Source organism: Mercenaria mercenaria, unplaced genomic scaffold (assembly GCF_021730395.1).
Source record: "Mercenaria mercenaria strain notata unplaced genomic scaffold, MADL_Memer_1 contig_3431, whole genome shotgun sequence".
NCBI lineage: Eukaryota > Metazoa > Mollusca > Bivalvia > Venerida > Veneridae > Mercenaria > Mercenaria mercenaria.
Window position 1 is genome coordinate 14,340 of NW_026461568.1, and position 21,725 is coordinate 36,064.

At 35.8% G+C, this 21,725-nt stretch overlaps 2 protein-coding genes across 2 annotated transcripts in view; one reads left to right on the top strand and one right to left on the bottom strand.

Moving 5' to 3' along the window:
- Positions 1 to 19,155, top strand: part of LOC128553051 (uncharacterized) — a 31,425-nt gene extending 12,270 nt beyond the window's left edge. Inside the window, exons 4-5 of the mRNA XM_053534163.1 lie at positions 16,777 to 17,152; positions 17,688 to 19,155. Of these exons, the coding sequence (XP_053390138.1) occupies positions 16,777 to 17,152; positions 17,688 to 17,737 (426 nt within the window). The 3' untranslated portion in view covers positions 17,738 to 19,155. The remainder of the gene's footprint in view (positions 1 to 16,776; positions 17,153 to 17,687) is intronic.
- A 1,809-nt stretch (positions 19,156 to 20,964) lies between these two features.
- LOC128553052 (uncharacterized) lies at positions 20,965 to 21,510 on the bottom strand. The gene has a single exon (XM_053534164.1). The coding sequence runs from the start codon at positions 21,508 to 21,510 to the stop codon at positions 20,965 to 20,967; it is 546 nt and encodes a 181-aa protein (XP_053390139.1).
- Between the last annotated feature and the right edge of the window lie 215 nt (positions 21,511 to 21,725).

Below are 21,725 nucleotides of genomic sequence, written 5' to 3' on the forward strand. Positions count from 1 at the left end.
TCCACTTTTTCTATTTTATTAAAGTATGCAGCCAAACCTTCATTTGTTCCCAGTACAATGTTTAATAAGAACTTGTTTGGTATAAATAGAATTAAAGAAAGTTTGTTATCAAACAGACTTAGCTATGTCGAAATGTGTTTTCTGGATTTATCGAAAAACGTATGTATGATTTTCATTACAACTACATTAAAGAGAAGTATAAAATCTCAGCAAAACTTATTTCTTGGATAATGTAGTAAAATGTATTCATATTTATTAGAAAATGAAGAAAATGTTAAAAAGTGTAAAGGTATTAAAAAGTCCGTGGTAAATAGTAAATGAAATAGTACATGAAAATTACAGAAACACTTCGTTAGATAAAAGCGAAGTAACCATACCTTTAAAGTTATTCATTTAAAAAAGCACGACCTTTTCAGTTATGTTGTTAATACAACTTCTTTGTCGTGTTATAATGATAAAAGATATATTCTCATCTATTGTATCAATACATTAGCTCATGGTTATGGTCAGGGAGGAGGAGTCCTGAGGACCTTTAAGCTCGTCACATGATTGCCCTATAAATAGTAAACTGAATATTTCTTACATTTAAGCCATTTATATATATCGCATCATGTATTTTGAATTTATCTACATAACTAATGGAAATCGTTTCATTTTATCTGTTATGTTCTGCCTTATAACCTTTGAGAATTTCTGATTTATATTTTTAATTACAACCCAGTCTTCCCTTTACTTAACCTTCATGCATCTACAAGAATGATCCAGACGCATTTTCAATTAATTGTTACATAATTTATAATGATTACCATTTTAAATTAAACCAGTACTACCAGTAACCCATCTTAATAATCCACCGGCAGTATATTTTGTTGAAGATGTTAGATACAAGGAGGTTATCTTATTGTTTGTCTTTCTATTTTATTAGCTTTTCATTCATATTATTAAACATTCCCATTATATTAATAGTCAAGATAGAATTTTACATAACTTCCTCGTTCTAAAGTAAAATCAGATTGACTCCATGGGCGCCGCACTGCAACACAAAACGTTTTAGTGTTTAATTTTAATGTTTATGTCCCCGAAGATGGGCATATTAAAATCGCACTGTCCGTCCATGCGTGCTAGTGTCCGTGTAAATTCCTGTCCTGGCTGTAACTCTGCCATGCATAAAAAGAGTTTTGAAATAACTTGCATAAATGTTCAACAAAATGAGACGACGTGTCATAGGCAAGACCCAGACCTTGTTTCTTGTCCGGTCTATAACTCTGACATCGATGAAGGGCTTTTAAAATTATTTGGCATAAATGTTCCCTAAAATGAGATAATATATCATATGCAAGACCCAGATCCCTAGCTCCAAGGTCAAAGTCATACTTAGAAATTTTTCTTGTCTGGTCCCTTCCTCTGCCATTTATCAAGGGATTTGAAAATAATTTGACACAAATGTTAACCATATTGAGAAGGTGTATCGCGCTTATGACCCGGGCCGGTTAGATTAAGGTCATGGTCACAAAATGATTCATACCTAAACTTTTCTGGCATATTTTGTGCAGACAACTGTAGCATTCTTATGCACGGTTCGGGGGCATTTGTCACCAATAGTGACAGCTCTTGAATTTTGCTGTTTTATTTGTGAAATCTGCTGGAATATTGTTACATCAGCTTGTTTTTATATATCTACCCTTTTTAGGCTGCTCCTAATAAAATTTCATTTTGTTTCAAAAGCTAAATGGTTAAAGATAAAATTGATTTAAATTATATACTCCCCGCTTTCTAGGGCCTTTTAAATCCTTTATAATCAGCATTATACCCAAACTCATTGACGCCAATAAACTTAAGATTTATTGAAATGAATTTTTTTGTAATCTAAAAGTTTACTGGCTTTTATTCCAAACAATGCAAAAAGGTTTGTGTTTTGTTACTTTATAAGATAGTTGTTTATCTTCAAGATCATAATAAATAGTTTCGATATCATGCACATGATGCTGTCTGCTGTTGTAGTTTTCAAAAAGAAAATCCTCACGTTATAATGTTTCCAACTCTTCTTCTAGAACTTTATATTTTCTATTAAGTTAAAAAATAACACCACCCAAATCATCAAAGCGTTTTGTTGTGGCAATATCAGAAGCAGTCAAATTACCGACAGTAACTTTAGTTTTAGCTAATGTTTTTTGTTTTAAGAATACATATCCAACTTCCCTGATTGCTTCACTTTTCTCGGTTATCGCTTCTTCGTTATTGATAATTGCTTCACTATTCTTTGCTATCTTATTAATTGCAAAGTCCGCATTTTTTTTCTATTTTCAGAATTTTAGTATTACATTCACTGATATCTTTTTCGTAGTTTTCATTGCGGTGTGCGTTGACAGTATTTACCAAGTCCTGAAGTTGTTTCTTAAATGTTTTGATTTCATCATTTAAGTCTTTAATGATGTTATTCAATACAGTGCCATGGGCATCACCTCTTTGTAAAGCTGCCTTTTCAAGCTCAGATTTATGTTCTGCAAATGTACTTGAAAATGTGTCTAACAAATCTTGATTCTTTCTTGTTATGTCGGTTTCAAAATTATTTATTTCTGTTTTGATTTCTAACTGATATTTATTCTGTAAGTTTTTCTCAGCTTCATCAATCGTATCTTTTAGTTCTTCGTGTTTAATCATACTATCTTTTGATTCCTGTACTTGCTTGTAATTAATGTTTACATTGGAACGAACTGTTTCCTTTATTTCAATGTCTGTCAAATCAGACTTCTTTTCAAGTTCATCAGACAACGCCTTTTTTTTTCAAAATTTACCTTGTAACTCAACTATTACTTTTCATTGTTTTTAAGTCTTCTGTTAATTCTTCAATATTCTTTACTTCTCCTTCAAGCGCCTGTTTAATACTTTTATTGTTTTCGAGGTTGTAATCTTTTATTTAACGTTGATTTTTTCTGAACATAACTCGTATTGCAACTGCATCACTGGTATTGTGCTGAATTTCCTAGATTAATTATTTCATTACCACCGATGTCTAATGGTCTGTTCATTTTGTTTTCCAGTTCTTTGTTTTCAAGAAGATGTGATTTCATTTCTCTTTAAAGACTTTTATATTGTCGCTTAGTAGCATATCCGCTAAAGTTAATATCAAATATTAATAGCTTAAAAACAAAGTCGTCTGGCGTTCTTAAAGTTTTAGCATAATTTAATAATCCCATTTATATATTTAAATGTTATTAAGTAAATTAATATCAGAAATAATTTACAACTTTGCAAAAACTTTTCTAGCAATTAGTTTTCTTGGCTTATCTAAGTAAACAAATTTAATTTTTTTTTGCTTCTTTTTCTTTTTTAGTATTTCATCCTCTTGCTAGCATATCATTTTCATTTTTCCTGGGGCATTCAAATAAAATTTTATGAGAACAATTAAGTCGTATATTTTTTTGGAGTTTTGTAATAAGATTGAGTAAGATAAATAACTGAACACCCCTTATGTCGACATCCAATGAAATACTTGATAATATTGTTTTGATTGGCTTCACAAACATAATCATCAAAAATAACCACTTTTTGTGTATCATCATTTTCAATATCATCCAGGTCAGTTATTGAATCATTTGAAACTTCCAACAATTAAATCCTGATACTTTTCTTGCTCTAAAGTTTTAGCATATGAATAAATTTTGCCATAATAGATTAGTGGCTTCTTAAGCATGCGAATAAATACATTTGTTTTACCCGACCTGCAGTTTCCACAGATAAGCATTCTAAAACTTGAATCTGGCATGTAAGGATATAACTGTTTAAAACTGTTCAGTTGATCATATTTTTGTTGTTATAATGGGACTTTCCATATATTTATATATAACATTATCTTACTTTATCCCCGGAGGTGGGCATATTAAAATCGCACTGTCCGTCAGTCCGTCCATTCGTGTGTGCGTCTGAATTCTTGTCCGAGCTGTAACTCTGCCGCCCATAAAGGGATTTTATAATAACTTGGCATAAATGTTCACCATAATAAGGTGACGTGTCATGCGCAAGACTCCGACCCCTAGCTCCAAGGTCAAGGTCACACTAAGAGGTCAAAGATTAACAGGGTCTGTTTCGTGTCCGGTCAATAACTAGGTCAAGGTCACAACTCAAGGTCCAAGGTTTGAGCCTTCCATTTTTTGTCCGATCTGTCTTCTACAACCCTTGAAGGATTTTCATGAAGTTGGGTCAAATGATCATCTCATCAAGACGATGTGCATAAGTCATGTCGGCTCAAGGTCAAGGTTACAACTCAAGGTCAAATGTTTGAGCCTTCCATTTTGTGTCCGCTCTGTATCTCCTAATTCCCTTGAAGGATTTTCATGAAACTTGGGACAAATGATCACCTTACCATGACAATGTGCAAAACTTATGAGTCAGCCATGTCAGCTGAAGGTCAAGGTCACAACTATAGGTAAAATGTTTGAGCCTTGCATTTTGTGTCTACTCTTTGTCTCCTAATCCCCTAGAAGGATGTTCATGAAACTTGGGTCAAATGATCACCTCACCAAGACAAGGTGTAGAACTTATGAGTCAGCTACATCAGCTCAAGGTCAAGGGCACAACTCAAGGTCAAAGGTTTGAGCCTGCCATTTTGTGTCCGCTCTATATCTCCTAAACCACACAAAAGATTTTCCTGAAATTTTGGTCAAATGATCATCTTATCAAGACAATGTGAAAATCTAAGAGCCAGCCAAGTCGGCTCAGTGTCAAGGTCACAGCTCAAGGTCAAATTTTTTAGCCTTCCATTTTGTGCCCGCTCTGTATCTCCTAATCCCCTTGAAGTATTTTCATGAAACTTGGGTCAAATGATCACCTAACCAAGACCATGTGCTGAACTTATGAGTCTGCCATGTCGGCTCAAGGTCAAGGTCAAAACTCAAGGTCAATATTTTGAGCCTTCCATTTTATGTCCGCTCTGTATCTCCTAATCCCCTTGAAGGGTTTTCATGAAACTTGGCTCAAATGATCACCTCATCAAGACAATGTGCAGAATTCATGAGTCAGCCATGTCGGCTCAATGTCAAGGTCACAATGCAAGGTCAAAGGTTTGAGCTGTGCATGTCTTAAACCCCTCGAAGAATTTTCATGAAACTTGGGTCAAATGATCACCTCATCGTGACGATGTGCGGAACGTATGAGTTTGTTGGCTCAAGGTCAAGGTCATAATTCAAGGTCAAAGCTTGAGCCCTGTATTTCCTAAACCCTTTGAAGGATTTTCATGAAACTTGGGCCAAATGATCGCTCATCAAGACCATGTGCAGAACTCAAGGACAGATTCATTACTCAAGGTCAAATGTTTATTGAATATAAAGTAGCAGATGGCAAAGAAACAATAAGCAAAGGCATAAATAATAAATCTCCAAATACCTTTAGATTTTTTTTTTGATTTAACGTCGCACCGACACATGATAGGTCATATGGCGACTTTCCAGCTTTAGTGGTGGAGGAAGACCCCAGGTGCCCCTCCGTGCATTATTTCATCACGAGCGGGCACCTGGGTAGAACCACCGACCTTCCGTAAGCCAGCTGGATGGCTTCCTCACATGAAGAATTCAACGCCCCGAGTGAGGCTCGAACCCACATCGATGAGGGGCAAGTGATTTGAAGTTAGTGACCTTAACCACTCGGCCACGGAGGCCCCACTTTTAGATTAAAATATGAACAATTGCATGGTAACTTTCTTTTACTTTTGACAAAAACACAGATTAATCAAATTGAAAAGTCTGTTAAGGGGACGCATATTGCTACATTCACAGTTCATACAGAAATGCGGAAGGGGTGCATATTCAAGAAATCGATGGTGGGAAAATAAAAAACATATTCCTAAACTGATATAATACTGATGGACACCTGTAATATTCAGTATTTTGTGGATAAGGATGTGGTACTATGAATGTAATAGGAAAACAGAGGTCTTTGTGAAAGTACATTCAACACAAAATATTAAGCTTTTGTATAAGGAAAAAACAGGTTTTTTACAATAACAGTGTTCCAAATAATGTTGAAGGGATGAGATTTTCTTTCTAACACACCAGGTTTGCGTAAACATGTAAAAATTTAACGCCACGTCATTTCAGATCGGGATGGACGCCATATTTCTCATTGATAAAAATGTAAACAAAAAAAATCAGAGTGGGTTTAGCATTGCAAGGGCATAACATGACATTCTACACAATGAATACCTTAGAACAGATATCTAAGATGCTACACAGGTCAGGCGGGTTAAATGCATAATGGCGATCACTTGAAATTCATCTTGAAAAGGTGGTTAATTTTAGTTTATTTACATGGTTTTTAATTTTCCCACGACTTCTCGGCGATTCACTGCAAATGTATTACTGCGCCGGACGAAATGTAACTCTAATAAACAACAGGAGACAACTTAGGTGTCAGCACGTGTACGATTTTTAAAAAAACATGTCGATGATTATAATTTCTTATCAAATAATGAATCCTATTCAGATATTCGTCTTTAATATTAGAAAATTATTAATTTCTGTGGACATTTGTCAAAAAATATTACTTACATTGGACTACTTTGCGCATCAAACTGGTTTCCGCTTCAGTTGTGAGGCACTTCCGTTATACATTTTGACAACAATAACAAAACACAAAATGAATCAATAAAGTCACTTATAAACCGACTGCTACTTAAATCAGTGTAAGTAAAGTTGTTGTTACAACATTATACATGTTCGTTACGTTATGAGATAAAGTTTATCTTGAACTGCATAATCCATTAATTACGTTTAGATGATATTGCATTTACAACTTATTTGACCCCATTTTTTTACGTGAATGACAGCATTCTCGTGCAACTCGTGCAAACAGAGTTATGAAAAGTATGGTGGAGAATTCAAGGACAAATTATAAATGACATTAAAGTGAGGATAACTGTATATTCGTCCAGTTTTGATCATTGACATGCCTGCTGTGTATTAGTAACTTTTGTGAACAAGATAAGAATGTTACTTTTGCACATATACACATTGATTGGACCTCTCAACCAAATTTCATACCTTATTTTAGGGATTTTTAAGACAATACATTTTCAAAAGTTTGTTGAATGTGTTTTGATATTTAAGTGCATTGTAGTTCATGAATACCAAGTTAAAAATTAATAATGGCAACATTTCTAGGCCCTTATTGTAAGCCACTAGACTTCTGTAACGATAAATGTTTAATGCATTAAGGGGAATATACTCTTTTAGTTTTGGAATGTGGCATTCCTTGACCACCGTATCTTTTCTTATGCACTACTTTGTAAACAAACTAAATAATGTGTTTTAGCTTACATATGCGAAATGAAAAGCATGACAGTGACCATATTTCACATTCTTTCTTTAAATTAGAATCTGTAGGACGTTGATAAATGTTTGGACAAGGTGAAGCACTATTATTTTCGCACCAAAAAGTCTTAATTGTTGACTTTGAATGTACACAATAAGTCTTATGTAATTCAACAATAACTTTCTTGTTTCAGTTTTCTCATTTTTATTTTAGTGAGCAATCCTTTGTGTACTTATAACAGTTGAAACAGTATCCATTTCATATACCAAAACCTTGTACTTTTTTGCAGGTAAATTTTATCATACCCCACCCACTTTTTTCTAATTTCAAAGTATGCGTCCCCTTAAGAATAAGAAGGGATTATAAATTAAAATTCGAAAACAAAAACAAATGGCTAGTCAGTGCCAAAATGGAGGATTTATTGGCACCCTTGCTGGTTTTCTGCATAAAAACAGTCTTATCAGATATTACAAAAGTTCCAAAAAAAATAGCTCCATTCGGTGTTGGTGCATTAAATGGTTTAGCAAGGACTGTGGTTAACAAACTGCTTGGACAGGGACAACGGTCAGGGACTAATATCCCCGAGGGCTTTAAGCCGTCTTTTACGAGCCGTAGCAATTTCTAACTTTGAAATTGAACAATGGGTGAAACAATTAAAAACAACACTTGAGGGGTGTATTTAGTACAGATAATTTGCCAATAGCCCCAAAGTTAAATAATGAGTGACGAATAATCAATTTAAATGACTCTGTCAGAACTGGAACCCACTGAGTGTGTTATGCAGATAATATAATAGGGTTATTATAACAGTAGCTCGAGCTGTATTCGGCTCGAGTAGATTTTGCCAGATCGGATCTCACGAGGCGCGCAAGCGCCGAGTGTGATCCGACCTCGCAAAATCCACGAGAGCCGAATAAAAATCCCAGATCTAGCTACAGTTATAATGACCCTTTTATAATATACCTCTACCTTAGTAACGTGAAATTAGCCAGAGCAGCCAGAGTAGCCAGAGTTCAGCCAGGGTTCAGCCAGAGTTTAGTCAGAGTAGCCAGAGTTCAGCCAGAGTTCAGCCAGAGTTTAGCCAGAGTAGCCAGAGAAGTCAGAACTCTGGTTACTCTGGCTAGCCAGATTAGCCAGAGTTCAGCCAGAGTAGCCAGAGTTCAGCCAGAGAAGTCATAACTCTGGTTACTCTGGCTGGCCAGAGTAGCCAGAGTTCAGCTAAAGAAGTCATAACTCTGGTTTCTCTGGCTGGCCAGAGTTCAGACAGAGTAGCCAGAACATGTTAAACTCCTAGAAACTATATATGTCATTTCTATGTAAATAGCATATTTAAAACTGAATTTCAAGTTAATAACTCTTTTCAAGTGGTTAATTAAAGTAGCTCTGGTTACTCTGGCTGGCCAGAGTAGCCAGAGATTCTAGGGTTTTAACACTACTCTGGTCAGCCAGAGTAGCCAGAGTAACCAGGTCCCGTGTTCGCAAAACATTTTCAGTCTTAGCTGAATTCGATCTTGAAACTTAATATGTTATTTCATTTTAAATAGCATGTTTAAAACTGAATTTGAAGTTAATAACTATTTTCAATTGGCTTTTTATAGTAGCCATAGTAGCCAGAACTCTGAGTAGGCAGAGTTCAGCCAGAGTAACACAACTTTATTAGGATTTTAACATGTTCTGGCTACTCATACCAAAGCAGCGTAACATCAATGCTTAAAACTTAAATGGCAGACACTAGAAAATAGAAGAATACATGCATCCCGAATACGTACAAATAACCATTAATCAAATCATTCAGTTTCAGTTTTAATATTGCATATGCCATGTTTTTGTGATTCTCCTACATATCTGCGATATGTCGCATGGTTAATTGATAAGCGCCCTTGAACGTATATTTTATATTAAATGGGCGCTCAACAAATCTGGATTAATAATAATAATAATAATAATAATGATGATGATGATAATGATCATGATGATAATAATATAATAATGATAATAATCTCATATACTAAGTTTTTTCTGCAATGGATGCAATATGGTAGGTTTCTTTAATATTATTGTTATTACATTGTACATATTTTTTTATAAATCTGAGAGTGTTACTATATTTTGAAGATGTAATTCCAATATATGTTTCCAAGTTAAGACATCACTAATAGTAATCCCAAGATATTTAGCATTTCCTGTAGTTATTTTTGTTCTTGATTAAGTAATTTATATAGAAAGATAATATTTTTTCTCCTTTTTTTGAGATTCGTCTTACTTCGCATTTATCAGGATTGCATTCTATAGACCAATTACGTTCCCATTCTTCTAATTCTGTCAAATTATCTTGAACTTTGTAAGAGTCTATTAACGAGTCTATGTTAAGGTATATGATAGTGACATCAGCAAATAAGCGGATTCCACCTTTAACAGAGTCAGGAAGGTCATTGATAAAACAAAGGAAGAGACAAGGACCCAACACTGAACCTTGAGGAACCCCCTGATAGAACTGGTGAGCCTTCAACTACTACATATTGAGAACGGTTACTAAGAACAGATTGAATCCAGGATAGAGAGATTCTGTAGACAAAAAGTTTCACGATTTTATAGAGAAGGAGTTGATGATCGATCTTGTCGAAAGCAAAGCTTTGTTGAAATCCATTACAATGAGACCTATTTGTTTCCAGATTGGAGATTGTTAAAAGTTTCTTGTGTAAAGGATATAAGTTGAGCCTCACAGCTACGTTTGGAACGGAAGTTATATTGGAAAGGTGTGAGAAGATTGTTGACTATTTTGGTTCTCTCAAGGTTGATTTTTTTGTGTTTTATGTATCAAGTGATTCATAAAACGGACATCTGCCAGAGTAGCCAGAGTTTCTAGGGCTTTAACATGTTGCGAAATGACCCTTTTTGTACCCTCAGGGCTTTTTTAGTGTTTCATGTATCAGTGAATCATCACACCGACTTCAAAGAATTGTCTTACTTATCAGTTAGCAGTCCTGTAACTGTTTAATGCAAACACAGTCAATATCGTTTCATACACCTACACAAGTAATACCGAGTTAATGCACCATGGAATGTTGATTGTCTGGTGGCATAAGGTGACCACAATCAATTTTTGAATGGCATTTTGCGTTTTGATTCGCATGTCACAGGTACCTATCTTTTTCCAAGGGTTTAGATGAAATACCGTTATTAAGTTGCTTTAAGTGTATGTGTTCACATGTCAACATTTCGTCAACTTTCACAACTTTAAAATGCAAATTTCAGGAATTGGTTGCTGTTAACAAGTATGAAAAATTTATTCTCCAATTTCTTTATATTATGTCTTCAAGTTAATTTATTTGGTACAAGGCAAACACTGAAGTTAAATAAATACAAAACCAGAAGCCTTCAAATAAATATTCTTTATTTTTATACTCAAAGTTATATGGAATTCACTGCAATTGTTTATGATATCTATATAAACAAGAGGACCCATATGGTACTGAATAAGGTCCTGAATCGCTTACCTGGACCTTGTGGGTTCTGACAGTCATAGTAAAAATTCACAATTTGTAATTGTTAACCCTAAATTCTGGGCATTCTGGAAATTTAAAAACTTATATTGTATAAGATTAGAAGTATATTGATTATCCACAGAGAGAGAGAGACTACTTTGCCCTGGGGGTGGTGATTCAATCAAGTTTGAAAGAACTCCATTATAAACTTTGCTAATTTACCTGCAAAATATTTCAGCTCTTACCCTTGTGGCTCTGAAAAAGATTTTTGCTATGTAAGTATATCATGTTGTTTTTTTTCTATATAAAACTTAAGTAGGAACCATTTTGACTCTTGGTTATTGATTTCAACATGTAAAATATCTAAACTCTTGTCATTGCAATTCTTTTGAGAAGATTTTAAAAGATTTTCCTGTAAGATTTTGCAAGCTCATTAGCACAAGCGGGGGCAATTTTGACATCAGGGGACATTATTTGCTCAATTTTAAGAGAGGCATTCACTAGGCCATGCTAGATACAAAATATATATAGTCTGGGCCTAAAGGAAAATAAGAATATTTTTATAGAATTTAATATATTACTCTATGTGAAACTGAAAAGCCCCTATGGCAGATCCAGTATGACCCCGGAATCCATGATTTGAACAATTTTGAAAGAGATGTACTTGCCAATGCTTCTCGCAAAATATCTAAGCTCTGGGTCTTGAGATACTTGAGAAGAGTTTTAAGGTTTTATAATATAAAATGGAATAAGTACTGAGTTCAGTCAAAGAGCCTGACTCAACCTGATAGACAAGACAAAACCTCACCTTGTCACACAGTGACACGAGCTAAAAAAAACTTCAAGTATAGTGTATGAGGGTCATTCAATATATAATGGTAACTATTAAATATCATTAAATCTGACTTAGTCTTACCTATCAATTTTGTTCAGTAAATTGACTTTTCACCATTTTCACAATGTTTTGTACGGCGTTCCGTTTGGACAATCGTGACTTTTTATTTAATACTAAACCTTGATGCACGATGGTATGATGATACACTTGATACATATAAAACACTAAAACATCAAACCTGAGACTACCAAAAGGGTCATTTCGCAATAGGTATTACAGTATTTTCTCTGGCTATTCTGGCTAGCCAGGGTAGCTAGAACCAATGGACATCTCGGAAATTCTGGCTGTTCTGGCTAGCCAAAGTAGCCAGAGCAATTGACATCCTGGTTACCCGCTTACTCTGGCCAGCCAGAGTAAGTAACCAGATTTCTGGCTACTCTGGCTGAACTCTGGCTATTTTGGCCAGCCAGAGGTACCAGAGTTCTTGCTACTCTGGCTGAACTCTGGCTACTCTGGCCAGCCATAGTGACCAGAGTTCTGGCTACTCTGGCTGAACTCTGGCTACTCTGGCCAGCCATAGTGACCAGAGTTCTGTCTACTCTAAAAAGCCACTTGAAAATAGTTATTAACTTGAAATTCAGTTTTAAACATGCTATTTAGATAGAAATGACATATGAGTCGCGCCATGAGAAAACCAACATAGTAGGTTTGAGACCAGAATGGATTCAGACCAGCTGGATCAGGATCCGTACTGTTCGCTAACAGTTTCTCCAAGTCCAATACGCTTTAAAAGCGAACAGCATGGATCCTGACCAGACTGCGAGCAGGCTGGTCTGGATCCATGCTGGTCGCAAAGCCACTATGTTTGTTTTTCTCATGGCACGGCTCAATTATTAGATTTCATAATCAAATTCAGCTAAGACTGAAAAACTTTTGTGAACATGGGACCTGGTTACTCTGGCTACTCTGGCTGACCAGAGTAGCAAAACATGTTAAAATCCTAGAAACTCTGGCTAATCTGGCCAGCCAAAGTAACCAGAGCAAATGAAATCCTGCTGACTCGGGCTACTCCGGATACTCTGGCTGACTAGAGTAGTCAGAACATGTTAAAATCCTAGAAACTTTTGCTACTATGGCTGAACTCTAGCTACTCTGGCTGAACAGAGTAGCAAGAACATGTTAAAATCATAGAAACTCTGGCTACTCTGGCCAGCCAAAGTAACCAGAGCAAATGAATACCTGGTGACTCGGGCTTCTCCGGATACTCTGGCTGACCAGAGTAGTCAGAACATGTTAAAATCCTAGAAACTCTTGCTACACTGGCTGAACTCTGGCTACTCTGGCTGAACTCTGACTACTCTGGCCAGCCAGAGTAACAAGAGTTCTGGCTACCCTGGCTACTCCAGAGTTCTGGCTACTCTGGCTACTCTAAATAGTAATTAACTTGAAAATCAGTTGAAAAATGCTATTTAGATAGAAATGACATATTAAGTTTCATAATCAAACTCAGCTTAGACGGAAAATGTTTTGTGAACCAGGTTACTCTGGCTACTCTTAAAATCCTAGAAACTCTGGCTACTCTGGCCAGCCAGACTAACCAGTGCAAATAAAATCCAGGTGACTCGGGCTATTCTGGATACTATGGCTGACCAGAGTAGCCAGAACATTTTAACAACCTAGAAACTCTGGCTTTTCTTGCTGAACCCTGGCTACTCTGGTCAGCCAGAGTAACCAGAGTTTTGGCTACTCTTGCTGAACTCTGGCTACTCTGGCCAGCCAGAGTAACCAGAGTTACGACTTCTCTGGCTGAACTCTGGCTACTCTGGCTAAACTCTGGCTGAACTCTGGCTACTCTTGCTAAGCTCTGGCTGAACTCTGGCTGAACTCTGGCTACTCTGGCTGCTCTGGCTAATTTCACGCACATCTCTACCTTTTTGTTTGTTATGTTATTGAACGAAATATTCAGTGTTTATCGATGTTAGAAGTTTTTATGTGCGCTACTTATAGAAATGTGTCAGGTCACGCATATTAATAAAAGTAGTCCGGCAGCATACAATACGGTAAGGTACAATACGGAAACTAAAAGGTACAATACGGATTTTTTTCTGCCTGTTCATATTTAAAGAGTACAGTATCAACCTAAAAATACATTTTACTACTTCAGGTAGATCTTCCATGATGTTTTTGGCTAAGAAAGGTCCGCCAAAAGGGGTAGCTGAGATAGACTAACATTGAACTGGCAGCCGGCACATGAAAAAGTCTGCCGGGTGGGTTAAAAGGGCCACAGGGGTAGCTGATAGGAGATAGATAAGTTAACTGTGCCCGACCCTGCGGTCTGCAGTCACACAACGGGCATTTTGTCCTTTTTTCTTATTTTTGTAGTTACTATTTTTGAATATTCGCTTTCTGAGTTGGCTGTTAAGTATCAGTGGTCGGTCATTCAAAACCTATTGTTTTTCACTGGGTCAACAGGGGTCAAAGTTGTGTTTATAACCGCATACGTCCACTACTGACGATTAAAATGATTCAACTACTGTCAGCAATTTACCATAATAAATAAACTTTTATCACTTAATTAGGTCCATAATTTTGCACTATTCCCATTGTCGTATGCCTTTTGGAAGTGAATAAATGCGCCAATTGTGGACATGTTTTGTTTCTTTCTGGTTTCGATTGTTAAGGAAGCGATTTGATCAAAAGTGCTTCATTTCTTTCTAAAAGCGTTCTGCTTTTCAGCAATCTTATCATTATCCTCAGCCAACTTTAACTGTGATGATTCATTATACAACAGTACATTTTGTACGTTGCTGGGACAAGTTAAATGCCCCTGTAATGCCCTCTTGGATCATTGCTTGTTGATTTCGGCATGAGATTAATAATACAGTGGTGTATTTACTTTTATTAAAACAAACATTAAAGATAACATGAAGAAATACGTTAGTTGCATCATTCTTAAGAACTTCAGCAGGTATTCCATCGAAATCTTCAGCTTTACAACTACCAACAGCCTTTTTGACTTCAAGAAAAGAGATTTCTTCATTAAAAAGACTTGCTAATAAAACTTATTCTACAATAACTACACTTTTAGTTTCATTATAACCCCTGGTGAGAGTAACAGTAAACAGGTTACTCAATTCATGACTTCTACCTATTTAAGACAGATGTGGTGTCAGAAGTAATAGAACCATCAGTGCTTACAACTTCCATTTGGATACAATTAGAGTTATTATTACTAGATCCAGTTTAACCTATGGACTTCCAAAATCTGTTCTGGTAAATACCGGTATTACATTCTTCGACCAGCAGCAGTAAAGTTACATGTATCTCCATTATTACTTACTGCCCACAAAGTATTTTTTCGACGTAGCTGTATAACATGGATTTTTGTGCCAAAAACTAATGTCTCCGTTTGGCCCTCAGTACATTTTCTATCAAAAATCTTTCTAGCATTTACATAACATACGTCTAGCTTATTTTTCTCACTTACTAAGTTGCATCACCGATGTGGGTTCGAGCCTCACTCTGGGCGTTGAATTCTTCATGTGAGAAAGCAATCCAACTGGCTTGTGGAAGGTCGGCGGTTCTACCGAGGTGCCCGCTGGTGATGAAATAATGCACGAAGAGACACCTGGGGCCTTCCTCCACCACCAAAGCTGGAAAGTCGCCATATTACCTATAATTGTGTCGATGGGACGTTAAACCCAACAACAAATAAAACAAGTTTCATTTCAAATAATTTCTTTCAGCAATACATAACTGAGACCATTAATCAGAAAAATGTGGAGTCCGCCATACTTTTCTCGGTCTGCGCCTTCTTAAAAGGTATCCTTTCATATATTACAGAAATTGTGACAATTATACACCACTCGTTATACATTGCAATCAATATATCTTTCTGACTTTGCAATACTTGTTCTAACAGATTTATGGCAGTATTAAAGTTATCAAAAGTCACATCATCTGACTAAAACAGCTCAAGCACATTTCGTAGGTCGAATCTACCATAGTAACCAAAAGCGTCACGTGCAACTTCAGAAGCTATATATTTCACATAACAACTGTAATCAGTCTCCAACACCAAAAGAGAGTGATCTGGTATCCCAGCAGCAGTAAAGTTACATGTATCTCCATCATTACTTACTGCCCACAAAGTATTTTTTCGACGTAGCTGTATAACATGGATTTTGACCTATATTCTATAGTAATAGGGGCACGGAACAGGTCCGCGCTGAAAAGGTAAACCATTTATCAAGACTTAAATGACATTGCATATCAGAAAGCACATATAAAATTGAGGAAATTTAGTAGTTTTGTTACCCAAAACTAAAATCATTTCTTTTAAGTAATTAATCATTGCAAGAGCAATCAAAAGTAAACTTCTCCCCCCGTTGCATACCACACTTACAGATGAATGAGTGGTGGCTGGTTGTAACTGTAGAGTCAGTGTACCCGGTTTCTTATTGTGCGCGGTTTCGCACACACGGCAAATTTATGTTCTTCGTAAAAATAAAGCAGAAAATTTCACAATTCTTTGTTATTATTTCACGAAACTGAGTTATTTCCTACATATAATTAGACCCAGGTGTCGTTCCTCACTTGAGCCTCGCTCTGGTTTGTGCAGGCGAAAAAAATAACACTAATGGAGGCCAGTAGGTCAGCTAAAAAATCTTTTATTTCATGAAAATAATGACTATGCAAACAACAACAATGTGCAAATTAAATTGAAAACTCACTATTCCATCAAATATGTAAGTATTTACCTATTACTTAACCCAAATAAAAATATTTCAAGAATTATTGAAGTTCACCCAACCTGCAAATGCTTGATTTTTTCCTTTAAGTTTTATCAAAACTGAGAACTTAATCGAGTAATTAGAATTGCGGAGGTCACCAGTGATTCAAAAGCCTTTTTAAATTTTTATTTCAGGTATTCAGGATCTTTTGTTTAGAACAAAGAAAAATCTTAATCATGATATTTTATCTTTGCATGTCAAAACCAAGGATTGTTTTATGATTCTGTATTTCCGAATTTTTCAATTAACTTAGTTGGAATCTAACTCATTTAATGAGAATTTTGCAGTGTCCGCCAACTATTCCAGTAGGAGATGGTGTAATACTCAGTTCAATAAAATCTCTTGCTTATGCTTTCAGGTGATAGATTCGGAATGCAAAAAAATTTGTCTTGACGACGAGAAAGTCGTGAAAGCAAAGAAGTGGTTTAAAACCAACAAAGAGAAATTGAAGCTGTGCAGAAAAAGAAAGGGGTTAGATACAAATAGTGTCGATTCTTCACTATTCGAAATCAACGACGAACGAAAAGTAATCATTGATACCTTTTTAGGAAAAGGTGCAAGTGGCGGCGCAATTGTTGGGAAGAGCAGTGATCAAACGTTGGGATTAGTCGCAATTCTTACTCATGGTATTCCCCCACCATACTATGATGAAACAGACCTGAAAATTCCACAGGAACTTTGTATGGAGGTTGGAACCACAATGAAAGCAATAAAACACGCAATGGAAGTACAGTGTAAGTAAACTGCTTCACTAGTTTATGCTTGAAAGCTTTCTTTACTTTAAGCTAATTCTGGTCTTGTTTTATTTTATCTAAAACAATTTCTAGGATATGGAATCAGAATAACATAGATCGAAGTTAATGCAGTTGTGAAATAGTCTCAAAAATATAAGCGATTACGGAACATGGCCTGCTAAGATCGACGTCAATACATTTGTAAAGTAGTCTTTAAAGTTTAATGGCCACCTATGAAATGTGATGAAAATAATAGATGTCATGTTTCTTATATTTGATGTTAGGAACAAATTATAAAGCTACTGTGTAAATATATTTATAAAATAATACAGAGCGAAATGTACTCTTCAACGTAGATATAGTAAAAATAAGATTTACTTAATGACATACATGTTTGTCTGACTTTTTCTACATTCACGCGATTTGAAATGTCAGATAGCAATAAGTATGAAAAAATCGGCTTCTTACATGTTCTATTGGTGAGTCTGTTATAAACATTACTGCTTAACACAAAACGCATATATTATACTTTCAGGCGTTGACCACCAGATCATCAATTCCATATTTCCATCATCCCATACCTGAATTCCTGCAGATGACAGTAGGGATTTTTATCTAGATGATAGTGTGTTACTTTTACCGGAATGTAATAGAACATGGCCATTAAGCCCAAATGCTATTGAGTCTGAATTATATTTGACGTTAGAATGGCCTATATATTTTGTTAATTGACAACATTGACTTTTTTATAAGTGCTTAAAAGATGTTTGAGATGTACTTCGTGCAACATCTTACGGGGTGTATATTTCACAGGTTATAAGATTAGTCATGTTTATGAAATTAACCTTCGTAATGTAAATACGTGTGTTACCATAAAGTTTCTCCAGCAATGCTACCATTGTGGATAGCTGTGCTAAACTGTTATCATTCTTATCATATTTCTTTATCCTAGTCACTTAAACACACCTCTGTAGCAAGGTACAAATGTTTGTTTCAGACTGATTTTTATGAATTTAAATTTTCACCGGTCTAGCCATTTCCGACCGTTATTGATTTAAAGTTGTCTGTTGTTTTCTTGTAAGAGGTTATAACCGTATTGTTCTGAGACTCATCACATGTTTACTATTAAGCCCTTTTACAGTTGATCACTTTGCTTTCCTCTTTTGAGTGTGCGATGATTGTGCGATGGCGGAACAGGTTGTTGACTGAATGACAGTTCGATCTTACATCTCTCTCTCTCTCTCTCTCTCTCTCTCTCTCTCTCTCTCCAAAAGGCGGAATGTATGATAATTTCCCCATGTGGTGTTTGCTTCTACAAGGTAATTGAGTACCTACGTCTAATGGTACCGTGGGTTTTGATTTATATATCTTTGTGTTTTAAAATGTGTTCCTGTGGTACATATAACTGTTACGCGTGTAAAGGATTCAATGTGTCGGGATTAATTTTATATTTATACTGCTTTCTAATTTAAGAGCACGGTAGGTGTTAAGAGTTAGGTGTGGCAAAAATGAACTATTGTAAACTACTCCTCAATTGTGGTTTTACCTTTGACTTGTCCACTGTTTCTTTCCATTTATGTGTCAGTATGTTACTTCTGTGTTCTGTTATCGCAATCATATAGGTTTATGTATACAGTGCATAGTCGATGTGTCCGTGTATTATTTTTTCCATGAGGAGTGCTATATGAGTATATTCGTTCTTCAAACACTGGATGTCCTGTTAGACAAATTTACAAGTATTAGATATATTCAAGACATGCATGCAGCTTTTTAATTAGTAGTTAGGTTACTTTATCAAAGTTAAGAAACACCTGCTAATCTTTAATCTTGTAGACTTTGTTTTCAATAATGTACAAATTTCTAAAATGTTGAAAGATATAGATGACATAGTATCTTAAACTTCTATTATAAGATTTGCTATGAGCAAGTCATATGTTTATTACCATGAACATGTATATGCTTGTAGTATGTATAAATAGGTAAATAAACATTCTTTATACTGAATTTCCACAAATTTTACGAATAAATGTGAATTACTTTATACAATTTATTGGGTCTCTTTGCCGGGTCTCTTTCCACTTATTGGTTTTTTTGCCGTTTATTGGGTTTTTATAAACAGTACATAGACCCAATATATATGTATACATGTTATACTACGCCCGCTTAGCTCAGTAGGTAGAGCGTCGGTCTACGGATCGTTGGGTCGCGAGTTCGATCCTCGGGCGGGGCGTATGTTCTCCGTGACTATTTGATAAACGACATTGTGTCTGCAATCATTAGTCCTCCACCTCTGATAATTCATGTGGGGAAGTTGGCAGTTACTTGCGGAGAACAGGTTTGTATTGGTACAGAATCCAGGAACACTGGTTAGGTTAACTGCCCGCCGTTACATGACTGAAATACTGTTGAAAAACGGCGTTAAACCCAACACAAACAAACAAAAACATGTTATACTAATCATGTACGAAAAACGCATCTTGGTACCTGTTTGAAACTCTTTAAATTCGGTGTGAAGTTGGCAGTACAGCAGTTGTAGTAGTTAACTGCTGTTACTGCCAACAGGTAAAGCAGTTAATTGCCACTAGTACCAGCAGTTACAGCAGTTAATTGCTACTGTTGGAAAACGTAGGTTCGGGGGTGAGGGTTTCTACACCATTGATAAAATAACACTTCAATTTTTCTATGCTAGTTTATTATGAGATGGATATATAATCATCAAAATTATAATTCTCTCATTCCTCTGGTCTAAAGTCACTTATGTTATTATAACAGTAAAATATTACATTTCTTATTTCTAGATCCAATGATCTATATTTTCAAAGTCCGAAGGTGAATATATATTTGGTAAGCACTTTCACACAATCTTTATTTCTCTCACACTAAGTCCTGGTGCCTTTATTTATTTTAACATTAACTCAGTATGATGATAGAAATAGGCACAATTTTGATTAATTTCATTGATATGGTAGTCGTCATTAGCATTTACTAATGTAAGTCCTGGTGCCTTTAATTTATTTAAATTAATTTGAAAAAAAAGGAATAGGCACAATGTCTAATTTATATTGCTATGGTAGTCGTCTCTACCAAGGTTTTAAGTCCTGTGTGCCAAGAATATCTAATTGTACAACAAATGACTAAAATAAATGGCACAAATGTTCATATATGAAAATGAAACCCAGAAATAAATCCATCTGAATACACCGAGGCTGAATGGGATTATTATTACCAATGCAGCCACTAATTAAATCCATACAAAGAATAATGAAATTAATAACGTCACACTTATAATCCAGGATGAATATAAGTTAACACTTTAAATCCAGAAGGAATATGAACTAAATCCAAAAGTGACTTTGTTACAAATTTATTTCTTTAAGTCCAGAACTTTCTGCCTGAGACAGTCGAACTCGGAAAGTAGATCTGAGGTAATATCCTTCCCTTGTACATTTTGGGCTATGAGGTGTATGTCTCTTGACATAGTGTCAAACTTTCTGTCTATGCCTACAAGGTGTTTATTTAGTTGATGTAACATGGAGAAAATGTCCTCATTTCCTGGTATTGTCCTTGGCCGCTTGGCGTTCACTGGTAATAGACATTGTCGGATTACGTGAACTCTGACAGTGGACATAGTAAGACGGACAATGCAGGATATATTGTAGGGGTTTTCTCAAAATGGATTATTTATGAAAAATATGTCATTTTCCCATGGGCACAACAGGGGTTATTTTATAGCAATTATATACATATAGTATCCTTTTTCATTTTAATACTATTCATTTTAATACTATTACATTGAGCAAGCGTCAATCCCATTACATTATCAAATTTAACTCCTTCCTACGGCAAACGAGTCCGGCGCAGATAACAACAACTGACGGCAGTAAATATCGTGGATGACGCCAAATTGTGCTTACAGCTCTGTATGTTTTCAATTCTCCTATTGAGTGTTCAACGATAATGCGGCATGAGCTAACATATCTGTTAAATTTTACACATCTTCTTCTATCACGCCCGTGACGCCTTGCAACTTGGCCTGCTGAAAACGGAGTAATAATGGGATACCTGTTCGGGTATATTTTGTCACCAAGGAGAAAGCAGTCATGTGGAAAAACCAAGTCTGTGCCAATTCTTTGCATCATGGCAAATTGCTGCGCATCGTTCATGTGTCCTAGGAAACCGCTCTGTACAAATCGGATTATCCCCTCGTTGTCAACGACTACTTGAGTATGAACGGCGTGGTGCTGTCGATGACCAGAGTAATATTGCTCTTGTGGCTCGACGGAAGGTCTATATATCTGAAGGGAAGTTCCGTCGATAGCTCCGACAGCATTTGGAATTTTACACCAACGGCCTGACATATTTCTCCATTCATCCTCAGAACGCCAAACTACGAATGTTTTTAATTTCCTTTCAAATAAGGGTATCATGGCACGAATTTCATCTCTCACAGTCGTTGTGCTTACACAAAATAAGGCTGATAACATGTGGTGTGTTGGATAAGAGCGGAGCCAAAACATAAAAAACAAAATTCTGTTGCGTGAAGAGAGTATGCTCCCGAATTGTATCGTATTCA